The sequence below is a fragment of the Homalodisca vitripennis genome, chromosome 2, assembly GCF_021130785.1.
Source record: "Homalodisca vitripennis isolate AUS2020 chromosome 2, UT_GWSS_2.1, whole genome shotgun sequence".
NCBI lineage: Eukaryota > Metazoa > Arthropoda > Insecta > Hemiptera > Cicadellidae > Homalodisca > Homalodisca vitripennis.
In genome coordinates this window covers 62,650,644-62,676,106 of record NC_060208.1, presented here as the reverse complement: position 1 = coordinate 62,676,106, position 25,463 = coordinate 62,650,644, and the positions used below count along the sequence as shown (strand labels likewise).

The following is a 25,463-nucleotide window of genomic DNA, read 5'->3' as shown; positions in this document are numbered from 1 at the left end:
TGATCTTCCTGAATCACACATTATTAGAGGTAGGCAGGAGTTGAATTAAAGTCAAAATTGGATTAGATGAGTTACTTTTTGCTTAAGTTTTCTTTGACAAGAATGTGCAATATTTAACCCTTTGATCAGATTCTCTGTACCTTGTACATATTACGGCATAAAGTAGTTTGAATATTGACTATTGACTATAGAGTGCAGTGGCGTGTCTTCTCAGTTTCTTTTTAGTTATAATTTCTCGTTGATTCAATGTGGCTTGTCATCAGTTTCTGAACACTAAAAGTAATCACCAAATTCTATTTAGTATTTATTTACATTTGTTGTTATATTCTCTTATTTAGTATACTTATTACTCATTTCTACGTAGTTGATGGAAATGATACGTATTGCAAGTGATAACTAGGGGATAAACATTTGTACAATCACTGATTGTAAAGAATGAAAACATTCAAATTATTTTTTTTAGTTCCAATAATGAAGAAACAATTGTATGGACAAAGACTGTGTTGGCTAGCAGCTGTGTGTCGTGATATGGCATGGATGACCATAAGTGTGACGTTGCGCTGTCCTTCATGTGTACTTACACGTTATTGAACTGTCAATTGATCTTTTTATACCTTTCCGAATTAATTATGTGTATATAAAGAACCACAAATATTGTTGTATTGTCTCAAAATAAAAAAAGTTATTTAATTTATAAAAAGTGTCATTTTACCTTTGTAAATTGTAGCCTGTTCACTTTGATAAACCAATTATAATAAAACTTAATTAAACTACAATACTTGACTTTTTGGGAATGACTACTGTGAAAAACTCATCAGTTAAAAGTATAACAAAAAATAATAGATAATAGTGCCTAGTATTAAGAACAAGTAAAATATTCTTTATATGGTTTGTTGATTAGTTCAGTAAATTGTTAAAAGCGTCCTTGTTGAAGTGTCCTAATTTTTGTATTATAAATAATATTTCATAACAGGCCCTTTAGTAATGAGATAAAATCAGAACTGTTCAAATTATTAACAGCATGATGCTGTTGTTAAAATATAATGTTATGTTTCTAAACATAACTATCACTTCAATCAGAATTACTTTAGATCTGTAAACTAGTGAGATTAGGAATTTATAGTGTCAGTTGATGACATCATTGGTGCAGGAGTGTAATGTTCTGTAAATTGTTTGCACAGGCTGGTGGAGCAGTACTACAAACGGGGCCAGAGGATGACAGCCCAAACACCGTGATATTGCCGTCTGCAGCCGAGACTCATCCGGTGGCCCTGGTACAACATCACCCACAGCATTGAGTGAGTGTACTATTAACGCTAAATTGACATGCTGTTCATAGTTCAAAATGATTATTCCATATTCAAATTTTAAAACTTTTAAGAAATCTCTGTAATACAAACATAGACTGCTTGATATTGTATTAACTTTTAGCATTATCATTTAAAAACCATTTAGACACTAATTTTATAATTTGACAGAAAACTTGTAATTACTATAAAGTAATTTGTAAATATATTGTAAGTGTTGAAAATTGTGAGGCTCAAATAATTTTTTTTTTTCAACCAAAACCATACTGGTAAAAGTAAACTTATCTAGTCCGTCACAGTGATTCTTCGTTTGGTTGTTCCATTACTGTAGTTTCCTTACACTAATAACATCTTCAAGTGCTACCGTAAGATCATAAATCCTTACTCATTTGAGTGTATCATAAGTTAAGGTAGACACTGAGCACAGAACATGCTTGGAAAGAATTTGGAGTAAATAATACACTAACACAAAACACAAACATTTATGCGTGACCAATATTGTTAACTTTTTTGGCCTAAGGAAGATTTCATCTGTCGCCGTGTTGTCAGATTGATTGTAGTGTTGTCAGATCACTCACTTGACTTTCTACATTTCTAGTGCGTACGGAGTTTTAACTAATATTTCTGAGAAGGTAATTACTCAGTTCAGATTATTAATAATGTGAATTATTATAAGTGTCTGTGTGATTAATGATTATAACTACAAACTGTAATTAAAAGTGAAAAGTCCTTTAAAAATTGTAAAATATACCTTAACACTCCAGTGGTCACGCAGGCTCTGTCTGGATCCCAGGTACTTTTTATTTATCTGTCATTTAGAGTTGGACAGTAGAGTAGTATACCTTCCAATTAATATTGATTGTACATGTTGTTATGGTTTTGCGTGCCCATAGTGGTGTATTCTTTGTGTATTTCATCATTGATTAAATATCTGCACAGATACCATGCAACCATTACAACTACAGTTTTACAGATTTTCGTAATCTCTACAAATATTAGACTCTTTCAACACAGATATTTTTTCCTTACATATCAAACGCAAAGCAGTGTTGTTTTCAACTACAAAGTAGTCAAGACTCCTTTTATCACTAAACATGCAGCACTTAAATCAAAATTTCTCATGTAGTTATTCTCAACAATAGCATGGAAACCTATACTGAGAGTGAGAAAGTGAAGCTAGATTAGGCTATTGGAGTTGCTTGTGCAACACACCGAACCATGTATCTTTAATTGCTTATTAAATTAGCATAATAAACTAAATTTCAAGGGTGAGTATGTTTTTATAAGCACTAAGCAAATTAGGCATGTCCAATATATAAATAAAATCTACTTTAATATTTTAATAATATAATTATGTATATAAGAAATACTTTTAGAAAGTTTAGAAGATAATCTGTAACTAATAGTTAAGTCAGCCTAGCTGACATGAATCTCTATTAAACTAACAGTATTAAAATCTATTGTCGCTTTGCTTGATACAGAAATTACAGTGATTATCCTCGAGTTGATTGCAACCCTCACGCGAGAAATTACAGTGACTGTCTTCGGGCTGATTGAAACCCTCACACGAGAAATAACAATGACTGTCCCCGGGCTGATTGGAGACCACTTATCTAAGACATGGATGCTGTGCTTGGCATAATAGAAATAAAATATTATTGAAGCCTATGTTCTGTCATTCTTAAATTGCATATTGGTGTATTTATTTTGTAAACAAAATAGAAAGTACCAATTATGTATAGTTAAAATGTTATTACAACACTGTCTAAGCTATCCATTATGATTGTTGCAGCCTACACATGTGGTACAGTCTGCGGAAGAAAGGTTCTGAGACTGTTGCCTGCCATCCACGGAGGACCGAACGCCAAAGTGTGGTGTGTGCGTGTTAGTGCGTGCTAGTGTACGTGTGTCTGGTGGCTTGAGGTTTTACTGCTTGACAACACAACGCAATTGGCCTGACAAATTCGGTGGTGGGGCAGCCCAACATATTAGTATGTTTAGCTTTATTTTGCTGGCCTCACCTTTTTGTAATATTATTTATAACTAAGTAATTGTTACAATAGTTTTCCTTATTTTTTGAACAAGTTTTTTATATATATTTTATCTGCATACCTCTTAATATAAGTAAAGTTACAATCCCAATGCATACAAAGTAGGCTTACAATTTTGTCTAAATTTTAACTGAACCTTTTTGTATTGAAGATGGATTACAATATTTTCAAGATTTAATTCATAAAAAGTTTACTCTGTACAAGAGGTATGATTTTTAAAATCAATTTTGGTACAGAACACAATATCTTTTTAAATATATATTTTTAAACTGAACGTCCTCTTCTTGTCTTTAACTGTAAAAATTAATGTTATGGATATTTTATAAAAACAGCTTTTTGTAATATAGTAGTATTTTTATATACAAGAAAAGAAAAATGCTGTTATTATTAAATTCAGATTACTACAAACGTTCTGAAGTTTTTGTTGTGTATTTTAAAAGTAAGATTTATGTATAAATCTGTATAAAAAAGGTACTTTACTGTAACTAAGGAACTGAAAAAATACCTGTCTTGTAAATGGTTCTGTAGGAAAACAACTATTTAATGCTATTATTGTGAATAGAGAAAATTTTTATTAATTAATGTAATATGAGACAACAATAGACTTCTTCTTATCTGGCAACCTCAAAATCAGATTTTAAGTTGTATTAAAAACTGGCTGGACCAGTAAAATACATTCCTTACTAGCTTATATAATAATAAATTTAAATCCTTAATAACACTTATTATTGACAGTAAAATAGCATAATATTACAAAACACAAAATTATGTTTATATTAATACCCATGTAGAGAAAAACATATTTTATATTGTTCCTTGTTTATCCAAAGTAAAAGTTCTAAACCCATATAATATATCAAACACATGTTATGTACAAACACCTAAATCATTTTACAAATTATAAGTTATATTCAATATAATTAACCATTGTTACATTATCCCCTTCAAACTGCTCTCGCTCTCATTGCCCATTCCAACTGTGAAGTGTAGTGCTGGGAGTGATTTAGATTTGGCTGTTCAAGAATACTGTAAGTTTGATTCACTGCTTATCAGTTTCAGCATGAATCATGTTTTTTATATCTTTCGGCAAACTCCTAATGAATATGAACCACATTCTAGAACATTTTGTTGTTTGCAATACAATTAATTGGGTATATTATGATGGCCTATTCTATTCATTCTGTGATGTATGTCAGGATATAGGCAGTATAATTCACATCTTGAAGGTATATGGAACATTATAATACGCAATATGTTTAAATACTTTGTGATAAAACATGTTTCATGTAAACCAGTTTTAGTGTTTACTTGATTATTATAATCTTAATACTATATTAACCTTTTTAATATAATTTTATCATTTTTGCATCTTTAAAAAGAAAGTAAAAATAAATTGAGCTATTTATTTTATTATTGTTACAGACATTTTGTAAGTAATGAAAATCACTAAAAGTGACTACTGCTTAATAAAGAGCCTGGGAGTACTAAAAGTGTCAAACATTTAAATCTCATTTACAGTTTGTCTTTAGGGAAATATTTATTATAAGGAGTCAAATCAGACGAGAAGTGTAGAAGTTCTAAAGTAGAAACTTTGTGCTTGTTTAAAAAAAAAAACAAATAAAAATGTCATTGGTCAACTGAGTACTGTCCTGATAAGAATCCATGAATGATTAACATAAAGCAGGTAATTTTCTTTGTAGTCACTCAGGTTTCATATTAATTCAGCAATTTTGGTTTATTGTTTATATTCTCAAAACTTATTATTTGTTTCTCCAAATAAATTAGAGTTGATATATGTGATCATTGAAGTTGATCTGCTCCAAATTGTGGATCATCATTAATATTTGTGACTATCCTTTGACTGTCTAATTTGATTGGGAACCATGCAATTAGTATTACAATAAATTGAGAACTGTAAAATTCTCATTGTACCATTGAAAAATGAGTCAACCACTCATATGTTGTATAATTTATATAGTTTCTGTTATAAATTTTATTTTCAAAATTTTGTTTTATCACATTTTTTCTGGAAACTCGCCAGAATCTTTCCAATGCAGCATGAAATCACTCAACTAATGCTAGTAGCAGATTGAGAATGCTGTGCTTGTTTAAAATATAAATATTATAAAATAAGGTGGATAAAATAGTGGAAACAGCCATCCCACTCATCTTATATTTTTGTCAGTCCACCATAGTGCAGGATAACAGGTACTTGCTTGCCATGCCTTGTATTTTCCATTTGTAACTGTAAATTAAACAACTGACATTATGTCTGGTTCCTATCTGTCATCCGATTTGTCTAAATTCATATTAGCAGCCCAACCAATCAAATGCAGACTAGAAGGAGTCTATTGGATCGTTTTAAAATAATAACTGAATTATGTACAAATTTTGAATTATTTCTATGTAAAAACTCTTTTTGGAATTACCACAATCAATTGTTTTATTATTTGTAATATTCCACTGTAATCAGAGAAAATAACAATCTACAGGTTTTTATTGTTTGTCTTAATGAGTACAAATAGGAGTTTAAATGTTACTAATTAATTTTTTTTTATGTATAATTGAGTATGTACTAGTTAAATATTGTTTTAGTTATTGACATATATTGTTGTTGTCTTTTTTATATTCTGTTATTTTATTCTTTAGCTCAGGCCAACAAAACAATGTCCATGGTGCATGCAATCAAGTGCGTCTAATCTCAGTCACTTATTTGTAAATATATAATTAAGATTTTTAGATTTTTTAACGTGTATCATACAACAACGGGTTCGTAATGTAATTAAAAAGTGAGCCCCCCTTTCAATGATTCACCTTAATATTTAGTTTTATTGTACATATGAACTAAAATTTATTATATTAAATAATTAGTTTATACTTATTAAAGGATATTTTTGTTTGAAAGAATTTCATTATTACCCTGTTTTTAATTCACTTTAGAATTGTATTCCCATGTCGATTTCTTTTTTTTAATTTTCATGCATGGATATGGTTGTATCCCATATAAATTTAAAGTCCAGTGTTTATAAATTTAAAATATGCTGACACGCACAAATTTGTCTAATGATTTATTTTATTCGTTCAAAAGGCTTATTTTTGTTTATTTATGTTAATTTTCTTCAGTCTACTAATGTTTTACATTAAAAACCACTGAGGCTTTCTGATTTGGAAAGGCCCATTTTAAGATTTAAAAACATTTGAGAGGATTAGTTTAAATATCAGTGTTATTTTTATTTCTAAATATATTATTTTATTTCTATATTATTGAATTTAGCACTGCCTATAACACACGCAAAGCAATAGTTTTTTCTATACAGCTACAGCATACTTCATTATGAAATAAAGCCCGGTTTTGTTTATAATTGGAATTTTGTTTACTGGCATTATGCCAGTTCTACAAATATGAATTTGATACAAAGTAATATTATTTATTTTATATTTTAGTTCTTTTACCACAGTGAGAACGGGTTATAAAATCACATACAAAAATTATTATTTTAAACTGCATTGTAGTTTTATACTACAAAAATATATTTAGAACAGTATTTTATTTTTTAATGTTATTGTAAGATTAGTATATTTTAAATCCTAAATTGATATATGAATTCACTTGTTGCTTTATTAGGGTAAAATGATTAAAGATGTGTAAAAATTATATATATGGAAATTAAAGCTTAAGATGAGGAATTTTTAATAATTTTGTCCAAACTACTCATAGTGATTTTTTTTATAAAAAAGTAAAAATGATTCACTATGTTGAATAAAATGATCATACAGAAGTAATCAACAGAATATTACAAATATTATGTCTGTAAAGTGTTGAAAAAGATGGTAACAGATTTATTAATTCCAAAGAATTAATTTTTTATTTACAGTGCATATATATATATATATATATATATATATATATATATATATATATATATATATATATATACACACACACACACACAATATTACTAAAAACTGTGAAAGTCTCTTTGTAGAAGACAAAATTATTACTTTATGTCAGAAAAACATAAATAGTCAAGAACAAAAATACCAGTGCTTACATGGTATCAAAATAAAGTCCAGAAAGTAATTTTGGAAATATATTTTATAATTATAAATATATTAGATTAGACAATGTGCATATTATTGCTTTTATTTTTAAAAGGCTTTACTTCAATAAAACAGTTGTGCAAAACTTTAATAAAATTATGTATATTGTATTTCACCAGTAAAAGCCACCACATTACTTCTACCATTAAGGATTTTCCTGAAAACCGAGTACTATAAACCAATTAGCCAGTATACCATTCTAAAAATCAAAAAGTGTGTCATAAATAGTAACTCAATATAAACTCACCAAATACAGTCTACATTATGTTTCACTTTTGTTAAACGACAACCTAAATTTTACCTATAAGAACCCCACAGATAATGTGCATGAATTTTTTAGTTAGTGAATAATTATTTGTTTAACCTGTTTTATAGTGTTTTACCTACTGTTTAACCCAATATTTTGTTGTCAATTAAATATGTAAAGAGCGTTTGTTGATGGATGTTTTAAAAACATCTAAGACACGTTCTGTGACCTGTACGTGTAAATATGTTTACGTTATGTAAATAATATATTGATTGTGAGGTAGTGTGTCTTTTGACACTACATTAGCTTTCTATTAATAACTATAATAATAGAATATAATTATTAGTAATTATATTTTATTATTTATAAATAAGTTTTAGTGGAAGTGTAGCAAGCTGTATAAAGTCTTCCATTTTGTGTAACTTTTATTTTCAGTGTAAAGCTGAAAAATTTAATTGTTATTAATTATTTTGTTAGTATATTAGGTATTTCAACTAATGTCATAATTAGTTTTATTTAATGTATTTTTTTATAAACTATTTGTTGAACATATTTTGACATTTAGAAACACAGTGTAAATAATTAAAAATGTATTACTTGGCTTTATTTTATAATTCTTGAGTGTGCTATACTTAACAAAATATAAAATAAATGCAAATTTATTTTTCACTAATTTTTTGTATCTAAATACCATAGTTCTTTTAGATTTACTTTGCAATATTCAATATTATTTTGTAACTGTCTAATAAATAAATTAGATTTGCCTCTTGCATTATATTTCCATTTGTATCACCTCATTTATGTTTTATATTATTGCCTGCTACACTTCTTTTGTATGAAATGAATAAAAAATCTCTATTTATTATAATTGTTGTTGTTATTTTCTTGTACATAATGTAGTCCTAAGTTATTCACTTTAGGGGTGTACAATAACCTGCTGGGTGGAGAAGTTCGGTTGTCTAGTTAATAATTGCCTTAAATGGTCAGTTATTGTGACTTTTGAAAAACACTTACAGTTTAGATAATTAAAATTGAAAGCTTGAATTTTATTTTTTAAATCTCTTAAAGTTATGTTTTCTTTACCTAATAATACTAATTTGTTTGTTTTTAACCAATGCTTGTAATATCATACATTTTGAATTGATTTTTTGTTATTTAGTAAATGAGTAAACCATTAACAACTATGTTGTCAGTTATTATTTAAAATATAACACATTGTTCATTTCTCTTGAACGTATTTATTATTACTATTATTGTGATTGTAATATGTACAGTCTGTTGTTTTCCAAAATTGTTGCTTTGTAAAACCTAGCGGTTATATAAATTTAAAATTATTTGTCGAAAACACAAAATATTAATTTTGTGGTCGAAAAATAAAAAATTTAATCCAATAAAATTTTACTTTGATTTCAAGCATTGTTTTCATTTAAATCTGTTCATAAACAAAGATAGTTTTTATCCAACTGGGCGATATTGTGAGTATTATGGAATTTGTATTGCAACTGGACTCCTACACCTGTTAGAACTGAATGTGTTCAATACTACTAACGGACTATCTATTCCCATTTCGTGGGAACGTGTTTGTATCGAAAGATTATTATTTTTGTATGTTTCCCCATCTAGTATAATTTTTCATCCAACCACCTCTTGAGACCATCTAAGTTTTAGTTTCTATTCTTGTGGTTTAGGTAGGATATTGTTTTTCAAATTATGTAAAGAACCAAAAAATGTCTTGTAATAATATTTTTGTTTCCATTAGCCACGTTGATTATGTTTATTGTAAAAAGATCAACATTGTATGGTTTTTTTTAATTCAACATGGGTGATAGAATAAAAATTCTCATGTTGTTTTCATGTATTTTATTTATCCTGATATCTCAAGGCCTCTAATAAACTTAAATAAAATCATTGATTTGCAAAATATTTTAATAAAATTTTAAACACCATTGAATGGGTTATGTTGATAAAACAGTTGTTGACTGCCTCAGGGGAGAAGGTTCCCCTAAACCTTAAAAATGTACTTTTAAATTTTTTACATTAATAAATCCCTTACTTTTTCACTAAAACATTGATTTATAATACTATACATAAATATTAACGACTGACTTTTAACTAATTCTTTTGTAAAGTCTTACACTAAGTTTGGAAGTGGTCAGATAGATTGCCGCTACATTGTTTTTAGTTATAGTGTACAGTTACAGTACTGATGAATATATTTTCTGCTCTTAGCTTTTTTTATTGGTTCTAAACAGCTGTGTTATTCTCAGTATAACAACTCTTTTGTCTTGGTTTATTTTCTGTTTATTCCAACTACGTCACCTGAAAGCTAAGTCTAAAGGTGTCATACTAGGAGATGGAAAGGGCTTATCAGGAAAGGGTAGGGGCTAACAGCCAAAATTGATCTGTTACTATTAAGAGGAATGTAAATAATCTAGACCTATGAAAAAATTATATGGGCACCGTATTTTTACAAGTTATCATTAAGGTGACGGAAAAATGCTAAATGAACTTTGCCTGAAGGAACTTTATTCTTGTTATGAATACCAAGAGGCAAAGGCAATTGGTGAAGTTTATTTACATAAAAACGCAATGCCAGAAGTAGTAATGCTCCACATAAAACAAGTATTCAGAGACATCTCAAAAGATTACCCCTTACAAAAAAATCTCCATGGAAGGGCACAAAATCCAAATCAGAGTCTAAATCATGTAATTTGATCTAGTGTTTGTAGGATACAATACTCTGAAATGTGGACCATTATATGCAGAAATATCATTCAAGGATGATGTAATGGCAAAGTTGAGAGTTTCTGTTAATTGGTGTAGGAGCAGGAAAAAAGTACGTACCTACAATAGATTGTGTAAAATTGATACATTAAGAATAAAAATGCTGCAAACGCCTCACAAGACCAGGAGTAGGAGAAAGTCACAATATGGCGCTGGAGACTTTTAAATGTAAATAAATTTTGATGTGCTCTTTTCTTTCCAAAACTTCTTATTTTGAGTTTTTATGTACCTATATTTCAGCTTTGAGGTAAGCTATTGCTTGAAATTTTTGTGTGTGTTACCTATGTACCCAAAATAGTTAATTGATATAGTAACTAACAAACAAACAATGTATACTATTATGGATTGTAATAATGGTAATAATCACCATCATAATGAAATGAAGTAAAGTATGGATACATACTCGTAGTATGACATATTAACAAAAACTTGTAAACACCCTTTCTTAAATTATTATTTAAGTATGAACCCATTAGCCTCCCACTTTAAAATGAGAATCACTTACCAAAAATATAAATTATTATAGGAAGGTTTTAAACATTAAAAAAGCAACTTATTGAGAAAATTAAAATTTTGAATCATTAAAAAAAAAGAATTTTTATGACAAAGTAAATTGTGTTGTGCATCAAAAGAAAGATCTTTTTAAACTGAGTAAAATAACACCACTCCCATCTCTCTAGCTCAATTAGGAGTAAATCTATAGTGATTTCAAAATATGTTGGTTACGGTTTTTTATGGATTTAAGAAACTTTACATAGCAGTAACTTTGAAACCGTGTGAAATATTTGGGGGGGGGGGATTGGCAATGTTCCTAATAATAAATATATAAGGTCTACCTTCATATCAAATTGTAAGGTGGTTAAGTAAATCTTTTAAATTTAGTGTGTTGATTTCATACAGAATGGGCCCTACATAAAATGTTAATAGGCTCTTATAATTTTGCTCAGGAAACAACAGTCTAATTTTTAATTTTTGTTGCATTATCAATACGAGTATATAGGTAAATAAATGGGAATAACAATCTATGATTACTGTTATGAGATTGGTTTTATTTAACAGGACTACAAAATTTTGTATAAGGCGCTGATTTATTCGCTGTAGATTAATACCACATTTTTACTTGATTTAATAAGAAATAAATACAAGGTAGCATGTACGCCTACTTTGCATCAGCATGGGAGGCTTGTGTTCACCACACAGTGGATAACATACAGGCCTTAAGACGCCAATGAGGCAATGTTTACCAATTTCAATAGAGATAGTAGAGGTGGAGTATCTCACTAGATTTCAACCCTCAAAGTAAACTCATTCATCATTTAAACAAAGGGACACACACAAAGACAGTAATCTATTTTCATCATCAACCTTGTAAAAACTCCACTAGTACACTAACTATTGTAACATTTCCTTGTAATCTTTCTGTTCACAAGTAGACACAAACTGTGTTCACTTGTATCTTTAAAACTATGCAAATTAGAATTAAACTGCATTATCCAGTAACAAACAGAAAGACAAAGTCAACAGAAAGATTCGTAACTCTTGCCAACATACAGTAAAAGGCCTTTACCATAAGCCTGTTAGGAACATGACATTGCAGGTTTAATCTAAAATGCTCAAGATGTGTGTGATGTTCCAACAAATTAACTTCATCACATGTGTTGATAATTTACTGGAAACTGTATTGACCTTTAATAGTAATTTAAACGTCTGTTTACTGATTTGTTTATTCTACTAACATATCTTTCTTGTTACTAACATGGTTTGGTTACTCTAAAACCAGTGCAACCAGTCTTTTTTTTACTGACAAGCATTAAACTTTCTCAATGAAGCAATATGTAACATAATTTTCAAAACCGATGTAGAGGTAGATTTCCTTCCATCCCAAATTTCAACTCTCTAGGTCAATCAGTTTGACAACTATCGTGCGTACAGAGAAACAGAAATCGGATTTCACAATCAGCAACTGACAGGAGAGACTTCACTAACGCACAGCCAACAAGTGTGGCGAATCAAAAGATGTGCGAATATTAGCGTTGAAAGCGTTTTCACAACTATGAAAAAAGTGCAGATTTATACTACAAAATAAAACAACTGAGATAAAAACTCTGTCTTGAATATGCTTTTGACAACTTCTTGTCTTAATCATTGGCACCAAGGAGAAAACATAAATAGTTACGCATATTTCGTATTTTTGTTATGTTATTATTTCTTTATAATTTACGAGAGTTTCCTATTTCCAGTTCTAATTTTTGTTTGGTCGTTATAGCTCCTTTGTTATTTAGGATATGCCACTAGTTGTGTTATATTAATTATTTAAATTTCAAGTATGATTGTTGTTATGATTTCAGATATGTTGATATGATTGATAAACTCGTATTTGATACATGAATATTAAGTATCAATGATTATGCTAATCGTTATAAAAACCGAGTCCGCTTATCGTACTCTACCCGGAATTTATTGGTTAGCTGATATAATAGCAAATATGCCTTTACTGCTAAGAAGGATCCTGACCACAGGCTGGGCCTACGAGATGTGCAAACTCCTACAGGTACTTATGATGTGTCAGGGAACTGCTTACCAATTGGAAAAAAAACAGCCTACAAGTAGAAGTTACAAGAATCTAAGCACTCATGCCTAGTTGTTTATCACTTAAATATTCAATGTACAAGAAATAAATTAGAAGAATTAAATCTATGGTCAAATACCTTAAATATAGATGTTTTAACTATAAATGATCACTAGCTTTGTCCAGAAGAGTATTATATGTGCTAGCAGGTTTTTGTGTAGGTAGTGTTTATTGCCGAAAGCCTTCCCTTAGAAGAGGGGGTTGCAGTGTATATGTTAAAAATATATAATATATAAAATTATTGAATTAGAACATTTATGTGTAAATTTCGTTTATGAGGTCACAGGTATATTTTTAGTTAGTTTGAATGATATTATTATAACAATTTATCGAACACCAAATGCTCTCATTAATGATTTCACAAGTTTTTTATGTACTACTTGACTATATAAATAAAAAGTATTCTAATGTTAAGTTTATCATATCAGGTAATTTTAATATCAATATAAAAAAGTTACGTCGGTAGATTCTTTCTTCAGTTTACTGCGTTTCCATAACATGTATTGTTTAAATCTAGGAACCACGAGGGGTGAGGCATGCCTTAATAATATAATTATTACTAATGTAAAAAAGGTACTGTAACTTTTAATGTCATTGAACCTCATTTATCAGATCACGCAGCAGTTTATGCAAATTTTCACACAATTGGTGCTCCAAACTCAGTTATAAAAAAGGTATTTCAACCAAAACCATTAGAACGTTATAAGCTATTACAAGTTTTAGGGAACATTTAACTCATATAGACTCGTCACAGCTACAACGTTTTACTCACGTAGATGCAGCATTTGATTATTTTAACATTGTTTTGACGAGCACTTTAAAGTGTGCTGAGATTAAGTTAGGCAATAGTGACAATACTAATAGGTTAAGTAGTAAATGGTATACAACAAAATTGGAAAATATTAGGAAAATAATAGTTGCGTTATATGATAAGCTTAAGGTCAGTAAGGGTACAGTTCATGAACTACAATGAAAACGTGTGCACAAGAGCAAAAATCTCTATAGATCTAAAATTTAAAAAGAGAATACATTATTCAATGAGAAATATATTATGGATCCAAAAAATAAATGTAAAGCTGCTTGGAAAATAATTAATTAAGAAAAAAAGGTTCAAGAAAAACCGTGAAACTTATATTGATTCTAGCAATGTTAATAACTTTTTTACATATTCACATTCTGATATAATTAATACTTCCGACCAGCACAATGACAATAACCTTGTTTTTTAATACTTAGAGAAGTACATGATAAATAAGGGTGTAATGAAACATGATTTTAAATGGAAAAAAAATTGTGTTTTATATTGTACAACTAGGTTGAGTACCTCAAAAAGTGAGGATTATTATGGTTTTCCAATGAAATTATGAAATACATCATATACATAATATTAGAGGTAGTTACTTATGTATTTAACAAGATGCTAGAACAAGGAACATTTCCTCAAGCGTTAAAAATAACAAAAGTAGTGCAATTTTTTTAAAAAGGAGATAAGACTAACCCCACTAACTATCGACCAAACTCGTTTGTTCCTATCCTTAGTGAAATATTTGTGTTGTGTATCAAAGAACAATTAATTGTATAACTTTTTTGTTGTAAATAATTTTTTCCCGACTAATTTGTTGTTTCCCAAGATTAAACACAGTAAAAGCAGTTGAAACTAGAACAGAACAGGTTATTCTGAATTTTGAAAACAAAATAATTACATCTACTACCTTACTTGACTTAAGTAAAGCTTTTGATTATATTCCTAATGACCTGCACATGGAAAGCTACATTTTATGGCGTAAAAACAATGAATTAAGTTAATTTTCATCATATTTACAAAATAGAAGGCATCTGCACAAAATAAAGATGTGTCTAGTTTCCATAATTTTTATTACGAGTACCACTCGGCCCTTTTCTGTTTGTAGTAGCCATAAATGATTTTTCATTTAATATCCCTTGTAGGTTTGTTCTATATACAGATGACACACTATTTTAAATAGCAATACACATCTGGAAATTTTAATGTAATCTGGGAAAAGAAAATTTAATTTTTTCTCTTGATGGAAACTGTGTCCTTGATAGTAAGTACACAGAACTTGTTAAGCTATTAGGAATATACATGGATAATCGATTACACTTACATGGATGCTCATGTAAGTTTCCTATGTACAACATTAGCTAGGGTTACATACCTTGTCAAAGTATAGTATCAGCATTCAAACGTTAATCACACCATATTATGCCTTTTCCATTCCCAGCTATGGTATGGTGTAACACTTTGGGGAAACAGTTCTAGTGCTAAAACTGCTTTAATTTCGCAGAAGAAAGTAATGAAAATTATTGCAAATATTGGCAATAGAGTTTATTGCGTCCCAATTTAAAAAAGTAGAACCTTTCCTTCCTTGAATATTTATTGTATTTTACTTAGTATCAAAGAAAAATTAGACAGTTTTATTAGTATACAAGAACTACACTCCTACTGCACTAGAAAAAATATATGTTTGAACAGATGAATGTTTGATCGGAGAAAACCAAAGGCACCTTTGTCTATATGAGGATTAAACTTTTTAATAAACTTCCCGAAAAAAGGATGGCATGTGTATATTCGTAGATTTAAAAATGTAGGAAGTAATTGGCTTGTTGATAACACATTTATTCTTTACATGACTACCTAACCTGTGATATTAGTACTTTAATTTTTGAACAATAAAGATTTTGTCAATAGTTATATCTCCTGTTATGTATTTATGGTTGTTAAATTGATTTTATTGTTATTTTTATTTGTTGCATTGTTATCTATTTATTGTTACTTTTTATTTGTTTTATTGTTATTTATTTACTATTTAATTTATACTGTATATAGTGTTTTAGATGTGTTATATATATTTAACAAGATGCTGCTAACACCATATTTACTTTTATTTGATTTTTAATGAGTAAATTGTGGCGTTATTCACATTTATGTTTACATAAAACTTACCTTTACCTGATTTTGTAAATGTCTAATCACTACACTTGTTTTATGGGGTTGATAGGATACAGGTGTGATAGGAGTAGGCAATTTAGTTATAAGAAAAAGTGACGTTGTCCTTTGCATTATCATAAGTGCTTATAGACAATAAAGATTTCTTGATTCTTTATTTGCGATCTATTGGATTTTCACTGTTCATAAAATATTGTTTCTTCTAAAATTTCGGGAGAGATATATCTTGACGTCCCGTCATATGCTGGCTACGTCGCTGGTCAATGAAGAAAAATGTAAATTATTGAATGTAGTTATTTTGAAGTATGATCTCTTAAAAAGCTTCATGTAAAATATTCAAATAAAATAATAAAAACAAATTATGAACAGCTGTGTTTTGTTTACTTTTTTTTCAACATAAACAAACAATGTATTATTGGTTTGGCAAAAATAAGAAGCAAGAAGGCTTGATAGTGTAGTAGACCGCTAACTTAATTAAATTTTCGGTTCCAAATTTCTAGTCTGTTTAAACAGTTAATTATGAGCCATCATGTGGTTCATTTCTCGATTTTTATGGATTTTGTTTGTGTACACATTCTCTTCATGGATATATGTGTCTATAGTCAAATTAAATTATAATTTGGAATACTTGGGGAATTGGCTAACTGTGAAAAACGAACCATCAGTCAAGACTTATGACTACATTATAGGTAGGTAATAAAAACAATAATTTTAGTTTAATAACAGCGGTAGTTGTTCACAATATAATGAGTTATATTGTAGATTTATTTACAAGAAAATTAATATCTTCCTTGATCAAAGATCTACAGATAAGAGGTTAGTCACGATTTAATACTATTGCTATGGGGTAGGGTACGATAAGCGGACCCGGTTTTTTTATATCGAAGAATGTAGTCTTCGATACCTAATATTTGCATTTCAAATCCTTGACTATCAATCGATATAAAAGTATTTATAGTCCTCAATAACAATCATGTTTTAAATTAAAATATGAATTTAATATTTACAGTGATCAAACAAGTTATTATAACAAAAATTAGGAAAACTAAAGACGACCATATTTGCTCCTCTCACAGTTACAGTTGTTTCATTCCCAAAAATTTCACATAATGGGGTTTTCGGTACGAGTCCAACATGTTGAAGTCACAAAAACAATATATTTTATTTATGTCTTAGGCCTATCATCTTTCAAAGCAATGTCATGAAGTTTTCTAAAATTGACTGTTATTTTTAATAATCATGTTACTTATATAAAATTGAAATATTACATTAAGAGTATCATTTGAGAGTGTTTACAGCTATTGATATAGATTATTTAATTAATCGTTAAAAATAATTAATCAGTATCGATTGATTATATCGATGGTTATGATTAAGTAATATCGTTTGCCAATTTTGATATAAAAAACCGGGTCCACTTATCGTACCCTACCCGAATTTTGATCCAAATAAACAATGTTTTTCTTAAATTTCGAGCTACAAATTAATTAGTTGTTATCGAGTTGAGACGAGTGCCTCCGGCCATCAGCACACCTTCGGTGCTGCCCCGCACTGATGTCAACGAAAGAAAAACATCGCTCGAGATAGTACCTATCAGTAAAATATCAAATTCTTGAGGGGCTGATCAGAAATATAAATTGAATTGTTATGGAAAGGCAATTATGTACCGTGTAAAAAACTTAATAACTCATGAATACCCCTAATATGAATACGTATATAAATGGACATTAGAACACTTACCATTTGTGTGTTCCACTGAATGTACAGAAACTAAATAATCTCGTTTCGGTCGAAACGTAAACTCTTAACATGCCCGACAAAACACTCCGATACACCAATTCACTACTATTGGTCGAACTAGTGGATGGTTGATCCATGATCGTCACGCACTCGCTCAATCCAACCTACAGTACACGTTATCTCTGACTTCTGCTCCAGAGCGCTCAGATAACAGATATGCTATCAGTCCCACCCGCAGATAATATTTATATATACCCTCTAAAATCGTGTTATTTGTCATTTGCACCCCCCTAAAACCATATATATTTTTTGTTCAGGAGGATGAGCAGAATACATTGATAACGGCAAATTCATGATTTGCTACCTCGAACTTTAATCTTATAATTTCCATAGTAATTCTTGTTCTACATCATGTTCATGTTCATATAATCTTTTGATAATGAGTCAATCTCATATTGGTTGCTGCTGATGTCAGCCACATCATTTCTGGATGTGACAATATCAATAGTACTGAAATTGGGAGATTTTGACCCAGTTAAGTTTTTGTTATTTTATATTGGGCTGACATAAATGCCTCTGGCCATTACTGTCAGATAGGAAACGCAACTTGACAAAGCAAACCAATATTGTAATTTTATCTAACTAACTTTCGGTATTTATTTACAATACCGTGACCATGAAAAATGGACTTTTTTTTCATGGGTTGGGCATTTATAGCCAAGTATTATTATCACAGGTGCATATAAACTGGGGGGAAAGTATATCATTGTATTATATTGATGCCTTTCGGCCATTATTGCATTAAGAATGGAAAATAACCGACAAAATTTTGTCGAACAACACTTGGAGTGTTAAGGATCAGGGCATCACGTGATCTGGGATTCGACTTTTGCAAGCTCGAGTTAATTTTTTTTTCTAAAAGAGCAAGCAGTGCGCAGCACTGCGCAGCGGGCAGGCATCGTTGACAGGATTAACGTCATCATTTCAGTAAAATTGCCAGAGGTACTGTCAAAAACAGAGTTTTCAGAGGATTTCAAAAAATCGTAACTCCTTTGATTTTCGTTGCCGACGAATTTTTTCTTCACTATTGTTTTCAGGAAAAATTGTAGTTTTTCAGGGAAAAAAAATTAACATACCTTTCCATGGTCACGATTTTGTAAACTGATACCTAACTTTCTACTATCTTGCAAAAAAAGTTGGGGTAGACTTAAATAAGCGGCCTACACTTGTTATTCGGTTGTTTTTATAGAATATTTCAATATTACAACTTATTTAACTTAGCGTATGATTTCAATTTATTAGCTATACTAATTCTAATGTAAAAAAAAACAGTAAAAAGTAGGTAACTAATTAATATTTTGAGACTTTGAAAATGGCGATGAATATGAGGAATATATATGAGATATTTCTCACAAGTGACGAGATTTGTTTATGTGGCTTGGACATTTCAACATGTGGGTTGACTCCTGGTAATCCATGGGAAGAATTCTTTCCTCCATTTCACAAGAGCAGTTACTTATTGATATCAAGCTGGGCAAGTTTTAATTATTATAAGGTTTCTTTGATATCTTAGTCTAGGCCATAGTGGTTTTGTAATGTTAGTGTTAAATTTATGTTTTTAAAATTGTAATGTACAAGATTCTTGTTACAATAATTTATACTATAACTCTTATTGTGTACGATTTTTATATATCGAATTGTTCGATAAAACAACCGAGTAACGATTGTAGGCCGCTTTTTAAAGTCTTCCCAAAAGTTGTTCTACCGTTAATGTTTTATAATTACATTATTTCCCATTTTCATCCCTTTAAACCTCATATTATTTTGCTTAAGAGGGCAGTTGCAATGGGTTAGTAGCGAAAATCTTGTTAACAGTGTGGGTAAAAACCAATTTGAAAATTAGGCTGCAGTATAATAAGCGGCCACTGCCACAATTGAATCATGATGGAAACAGTATTTTTCCCGACATTTTCCATCGTTCAATGATACAAAAAATGGTTTTTGTATCACTGAACAACTCTTCCATTGTAAAAATGTCATTGTTTTGTTTGTAATTATATTAATTATATATATATTACATTTTAATTAATAATTTATATATTAATTCGTAGGATTTAAAACCAGAAAACTACACTGTGCTTTGAAATATCAAATCATACGTTTTTTGGTTTGACATTTTGCTTTCAGTATTTTTTAGATGGTTGTATGATCATGAATATTGATGATTGGATATCGTTTGATACTCATGATTACCTAATTTACTGAATTACGTTATAGGTATTTCAAGTTACAGGGTGTCAGTGAGGTTAACGGATAGAGTAGATAGTCAAAATTTCAAAGTTAAGAACGTATTCTGCTCATTCTCCGGAACAAAAATATGTGTGGTTTTATGGGGGTGCTAATCACAAATGTCTTTGTTTTCATAAATTGAAATATAAATGTCAGTTTTTCATTATATTTGTGTACTTTGCTTCTTGTTATCTATGATTTTCATTATCTGCTCCCAATATCTAATCTGAGTTTTCTGTGGTCAGAAATGGTTTAGATAAGCACCAACAACCATCCTGTGCAGTAGGCTACCCTTCACTGCCTGTTGGATAACAATGATGTCTATTACTCTATCATGGGAAATTAACTCTAATACCATCAATTAGTTTTGAAAGTTATTTATGTGTTTATTGGCACAGTTAAAATATAAGGAAATTAATGTATGCCTTTTTAATTGGTCATCATATTTTTTCAGAGGAAGTGTATAAGTTTGTTGCGCAATCGTGTGTTATTTCTTAATCGAGAAAAACTGTTTTTATGTGATTGGAAGTTACCATGTGGTATGTAAGTAATGATGTATGTACCTACATACAAAGTTATTGTTATGTTAGTTTTGCTTATTCATTGAACTTGTTTGTTTTTTACACTATTTATTTGTTTGTTGAAAGTTTGGTTTAATTTGTATGCTTTAAAATTTTTTTTATCAACACAGGAAATGAAATTCGTGTTATTAGCCTATTGCTCTATCATCCTACTTAACAAAACAATATATAGTTTTAAGGTACGAAAATGATAAATGAATTTTAGAACATTAAAAGTGGAACTATTGTTCTTGCACAGTAGTAGGAAGTTATGGTTAGGTGAATTTACAATACACGTTTCTTTTTTCAAGTTGCATTTCCTATAAAGCCATTTAGAATTTTTTTTTTAGTGATTGCTACTATCTCGAGAGATGTTTTTTGTAGTCTGCGCAGGGGAAGAACTTGTATCAGGATGGTATTAACTTTTATTCTTAAAAGGTCTAAATAAAAAAAGTCTTATTTGGGCCAAATTTCCCTGATTTCAGCATTATTGTTATTTTACATATCTAGATATGGCATAACAGCTGACGTCAGCAGCAACCAAATGATGATGACTTAAGATCATAACAAGACCATGTAATGTCTATAGAACAATGAAATATTACTCTGCACGAGAATAGTGTTTTCACTTTTTTTGTTCTATAGCTTTTTATTTGTCATTTGAACCCCTTGAAACTTTATATTGCTTTGTTTGGGAGGACGATAGCAATAGGTTAATAACGTGAAACTTGTATTTTGCCACTCCGGTCGTTAAGTTAACAATACCAATTCCAGTATACTTAAGCTGTTTTTATATAAAAAAGTAATAATTTAATGATGAAAAGATATCTAGGGAGGTGTGTTTATAAAATTGTGTGTAACAAACAAACCAAGGTGTAACATTTGGTTACTTTTTACTACTGTATTTTGAAAGATAAATGTTACTGATGGCTTATGACACAAATAATACATACAATGTACATTGCCATTGTTCCTGCAGCCGTTACTCAAATACCATACAAATGATTTTACTTTACATTAATTTGGAATAATATTGTTATTCAATACATTAAAAATAGCTGGCAATTATTAACTGTAAATAACTGTAGTTAGAACGTTGCTTTAGTCATTCCGATGTGAGATTACATGGGACAATCTGGTACGTTGTCCTAAGTTAGGAAGGAGCCGATGGGAAATGCCTCTGGCCTTCAGTGCAGCCTTGGACAACCCCGCACTTCTAGCATAAAAAGAAAAACATCTTTTGAGATGACTCAATTCAGTCAGATCACATGAGCGCTTATAAATATTAACTTTACCTTTGGTACCAGTACATATATATTTATTACTCAGAGTGCCCTAAAATGGTCCTGTTCCTATGCCCTTCCCCACCCACTGCACAGCAACTTGCGAAATGCCTTATGTTGATACATAATCAGTTACTTCTGTTGGTTTACACGACTCAAAACAAGGTCACAAGGTAGGCATCCTACACTGCACAAAAGAACAAAAGAAAGGAAGCGGTATTTAATTTTTCTAGTAAGTAGTTCAATTACTGTTTCTATATACCATAGTTTACAAATGAATTAGTTTTACTAATCAGAGTTTGTGCAGTTCTTCAAGAATCAGATTTAAAATAAAAGTGTATAGCAACGAAAAAGAATAACTTGTAGCCATTCCAGTGTACAACAGAATGCAAAACACTTTCCTACAATGCACAATTCCAAGTAAAACCTAACAGCTTATTTAATCCGTTGAGACCTGATGCAATTTCTATGATATTTAACTTTCCTCAGTATTTAACTTCTCCATGGAATAAATATAACCTGATTCTAAGAATTGTTTTAAAATAAAGTAGTTGTAGAAATGATGGAAAACTATTAAACATTTATATATACAAAAGAAAGATAAAAAATGACTAACTGATTCATCAATGCCCAGCAAAAACCATGAAAGATAGACATAAAATTTGGTTCATAAGTATAACTTGTGTCCTAAAGGTGCACTAAGGCAGGATTTTTCTCTCTGGCATCTTTCCCCCCCCCCCTCCACTGGTTTCTAAAGTTGGGAAAAATCCTATAACAAATGCATTGCAGCAAACATGTATTATTAGATCTGCCCACACCAAAATAGTCCAATGGTGGCTGTTGTGTTTCCATCTCTCCTTTAAATCCTGCGTAAAATACTGTTTCCAGATTTAAATGTATGAAACATTACTGATCCGTCTCAACATCTGATACAATAAATAAATATCATTAGTTGTTACTCTAAACAATATACACACGTTTGATTTTATTCATCTGTTTTGAAACAACTTAAAATAAAATAGACAGTAGTGACCGTAGCCACGTCACAGGTGGGGACAGCTTATGGCCAACAGCGATACGGCAACACCGCCTCCAATTTTATCAGACTATTTTGGTACAGGTTGCTTTAATTGAAAGCGCCTGTTAAATATAATCAATTGCTCTGTGTAAACATTGCACTATGAGAGCACAACCATGTTTCATTACTATTTTCAATGTTTAAAATTTATAGTCTTAAAAACATAGAGTTGTAACCTTGTTAGTCACAACACTTCTTATTTTAACTTTTTCTGCTATCACTGTTAAGCACAGAGTTTATTCAGATAACAAAATTAAAGGTTTTAGTAAAATATACTTTTAACCGTACTTTATTATTTTTATGTACAAATATTAAGTAAACAGGCTTTGATTAGTATTGTGAAAAATCTCCGTGAAACAATACATATACATATAAATTTTCATAATGATCGTTCAGATAGTTCACGATTCCATAAAGGACAAACACACAAACATTCATTTTTTTATATATAGATCTAGACACTTTATTTTTCTGTGTAAGAAATAAACATGATTATTAAACATAAATCCAATCTACTCTGTCATAATAATGCAAGTACAACTACAAATATAACTGAGTGTGTTTAAAAAAGTTATCACAACATTCAAAACAGTGCAGATGTTGTAATTCTTGATGTCAGGTGGGCAGGAGTGCCTAGAGAACAAGACTTAGTCTCAGTTGTGCAGTTATGTAGCCAGTAGTTATGCAGAGTGAATAACATGAAAGAGTTGCCAAAAAATAACTAGCCCTACTCAAAAGCTATTTATAATTTTATTTAAATATTGTTATCTGAAGTAAATTAATAACAACTCTCTAGTAAACACCTGATTGTCATACCTAAGTTAAGAGTCAACCAGACTACCTAAGACTGTAGTTTCCTTATTCCCATGTGTTCTCACCCTAAATCTTTCTTAGGAACAATTTCTACTGTAAAAAATCAGGTCTTGTAAAACCAAATAAATACTAAATTGGGGGGGGGGGACTCCTATTTTCACTTCTTGGATTAACTTTGTCTTGTTATAGATAGACTTCTAAGGACTAGAGCTGAGATAGAATGTATTTTAGTAAAAGAATAGCTGATCTAACTAACTGTTGGTTTTCAATTGTGCATTCACTTTTTGTGAGTTAAATCAAACTTTCTCAAATCAAATCAAGCTTTTTTTTGCTAGAAATGCGGGAAGACGCCACTGAAGGCTAGGAGCATTACTGATTGAAAAGCTAATAAAATTATTTTTATTGTCATAAAAATCATAAGGATCATTAACACAGTTATAAAATGAGGTCTAGTGAGAGCCATGTCCATCTCAATGTTAAAATACAAATTAGAATGTTAACATGCTAGTTGTAAAACAAGAAAATGTAAATGATTGGTACTTTCTCGAGCTTAGATTTTGTTAGATGATCTAGCATGGAAAAGTACCATTTATAAATGCCTCTGGCCATCAGTGTGGGCTTCGATTTGGCACCATCATGTACTTCTGTTAAAGTTCTGAACATCCCTTGAGATAGTACCTAATTTCAAGCTCAAATCATGTTGCTCAGATCGTAGGTTATATTTAACTTTTATTTCTATAATACTTACGTTCCTACCTACCTATATCAAGAAATAATAAATATGAGATAGAGACAGAAGATTACTTTGCTTCACTTGATATTTTGAAATAGTTTTTTAAGGTTATTTTGTCTTTCTGACACCTGTAATCATCTGAAATGTTATTAAAAGCATTCAATTTCTAACATGTTTCAATAGTAATAAGTATGTCACTATACCTGATAACAGTCCGTGGCCATAATTTCATATTGACGATTGTCTCGTCCCTTCATCAGAAATGGATGTAGCTCACTTGTATTTACATTTCCGTAACTATAGAGGAAGAAGTCCAAAACAAGTTAATATTTTTGAATGTGGTTCTGTTTTAGTAAGAGATAAGTATGTCTTTAAGATGACAGTTTGTGAAAAAAATATGGGTTTACAGCAATGTTTCACAAACTTTTGGGCTCAAGGCCCCCTTTAGGTTTGTACTACTTACCACAGTGCCTCACCCCCTCTGCTCACCTCAATAGACTTGATGAAGAATAACATAAGTAATAATAATAAAAGTATTGTGACTTATAATTTCAAATAATAATTCATTCACATAGGTAAAATATTGACCTGTATGTCTATTGTAAATTAGCTATCATAAAAATATCACATAAAACATGTTTTTAATAGATTACGTAAAACTTACATAGTTTCACTATTCACAATTACTGATTTTTAAAGAAGAACTAATTATTACATTGCTGTTAGACTTGGAGTAATACAATTAAATATATAGAGGGAAGTAAGTCAAGTACAAAGCATTTAACATTTTTAAAATATTGTTTTAATAATTCAAAGATTGCTTCATAAAAATTACAAAAAATGTCATGCTTCAAGGCAATATATTCCAAGAAATAGTGGT

The 25,463-nt window shown here is 30.0% G+C and overlaps 2 protein-coding genes across 2 annotated transcripts in view; both read left to right on the top strand.

Annotated features, from left to right (window-relative positions):
• LOC124354058 (zinc finger protein 350-like) overlaps positions 1 to 3,641 on the top strand; it is a 69,405-nt gene extending 65,764 nt beyond the window's left edge. The window contains 2 exon segments of the mRNA XM_046804232.1: positions 1,182 to 1,298; positions 3,100 to 3,641. Coding sequence (XP_046660188.1) covers positions 1,182 to 1,298 — 117 coding nt within the window. The 3' untranslated portion in view covers positions 3,100 to 3,641.
• A 12,851-nt stretch (positions 3,642 to 16,492) lies between these two features.
• LOC124354057 (glucose dehydrogenase [FAD, quinone]-like) overlaps positions 16,493 to 25,463 on the top strand; it is a 69,211-nt gene continuing 60,240 nt past the window's right edge. Inside the window, exon 1 of the mRNA XM_046804231.1 lies at positions 16,493 to 16,776. Within this exon, the coding sequence (XP_046660187.1) occupies positions 16,617 to 16,776 (160 nt within the window). The 5' untranslated portion in view covers positions 16,493 to 16,616. The remainder of the gene's footprint in view (positions 16,777 to 25,463) is intronic.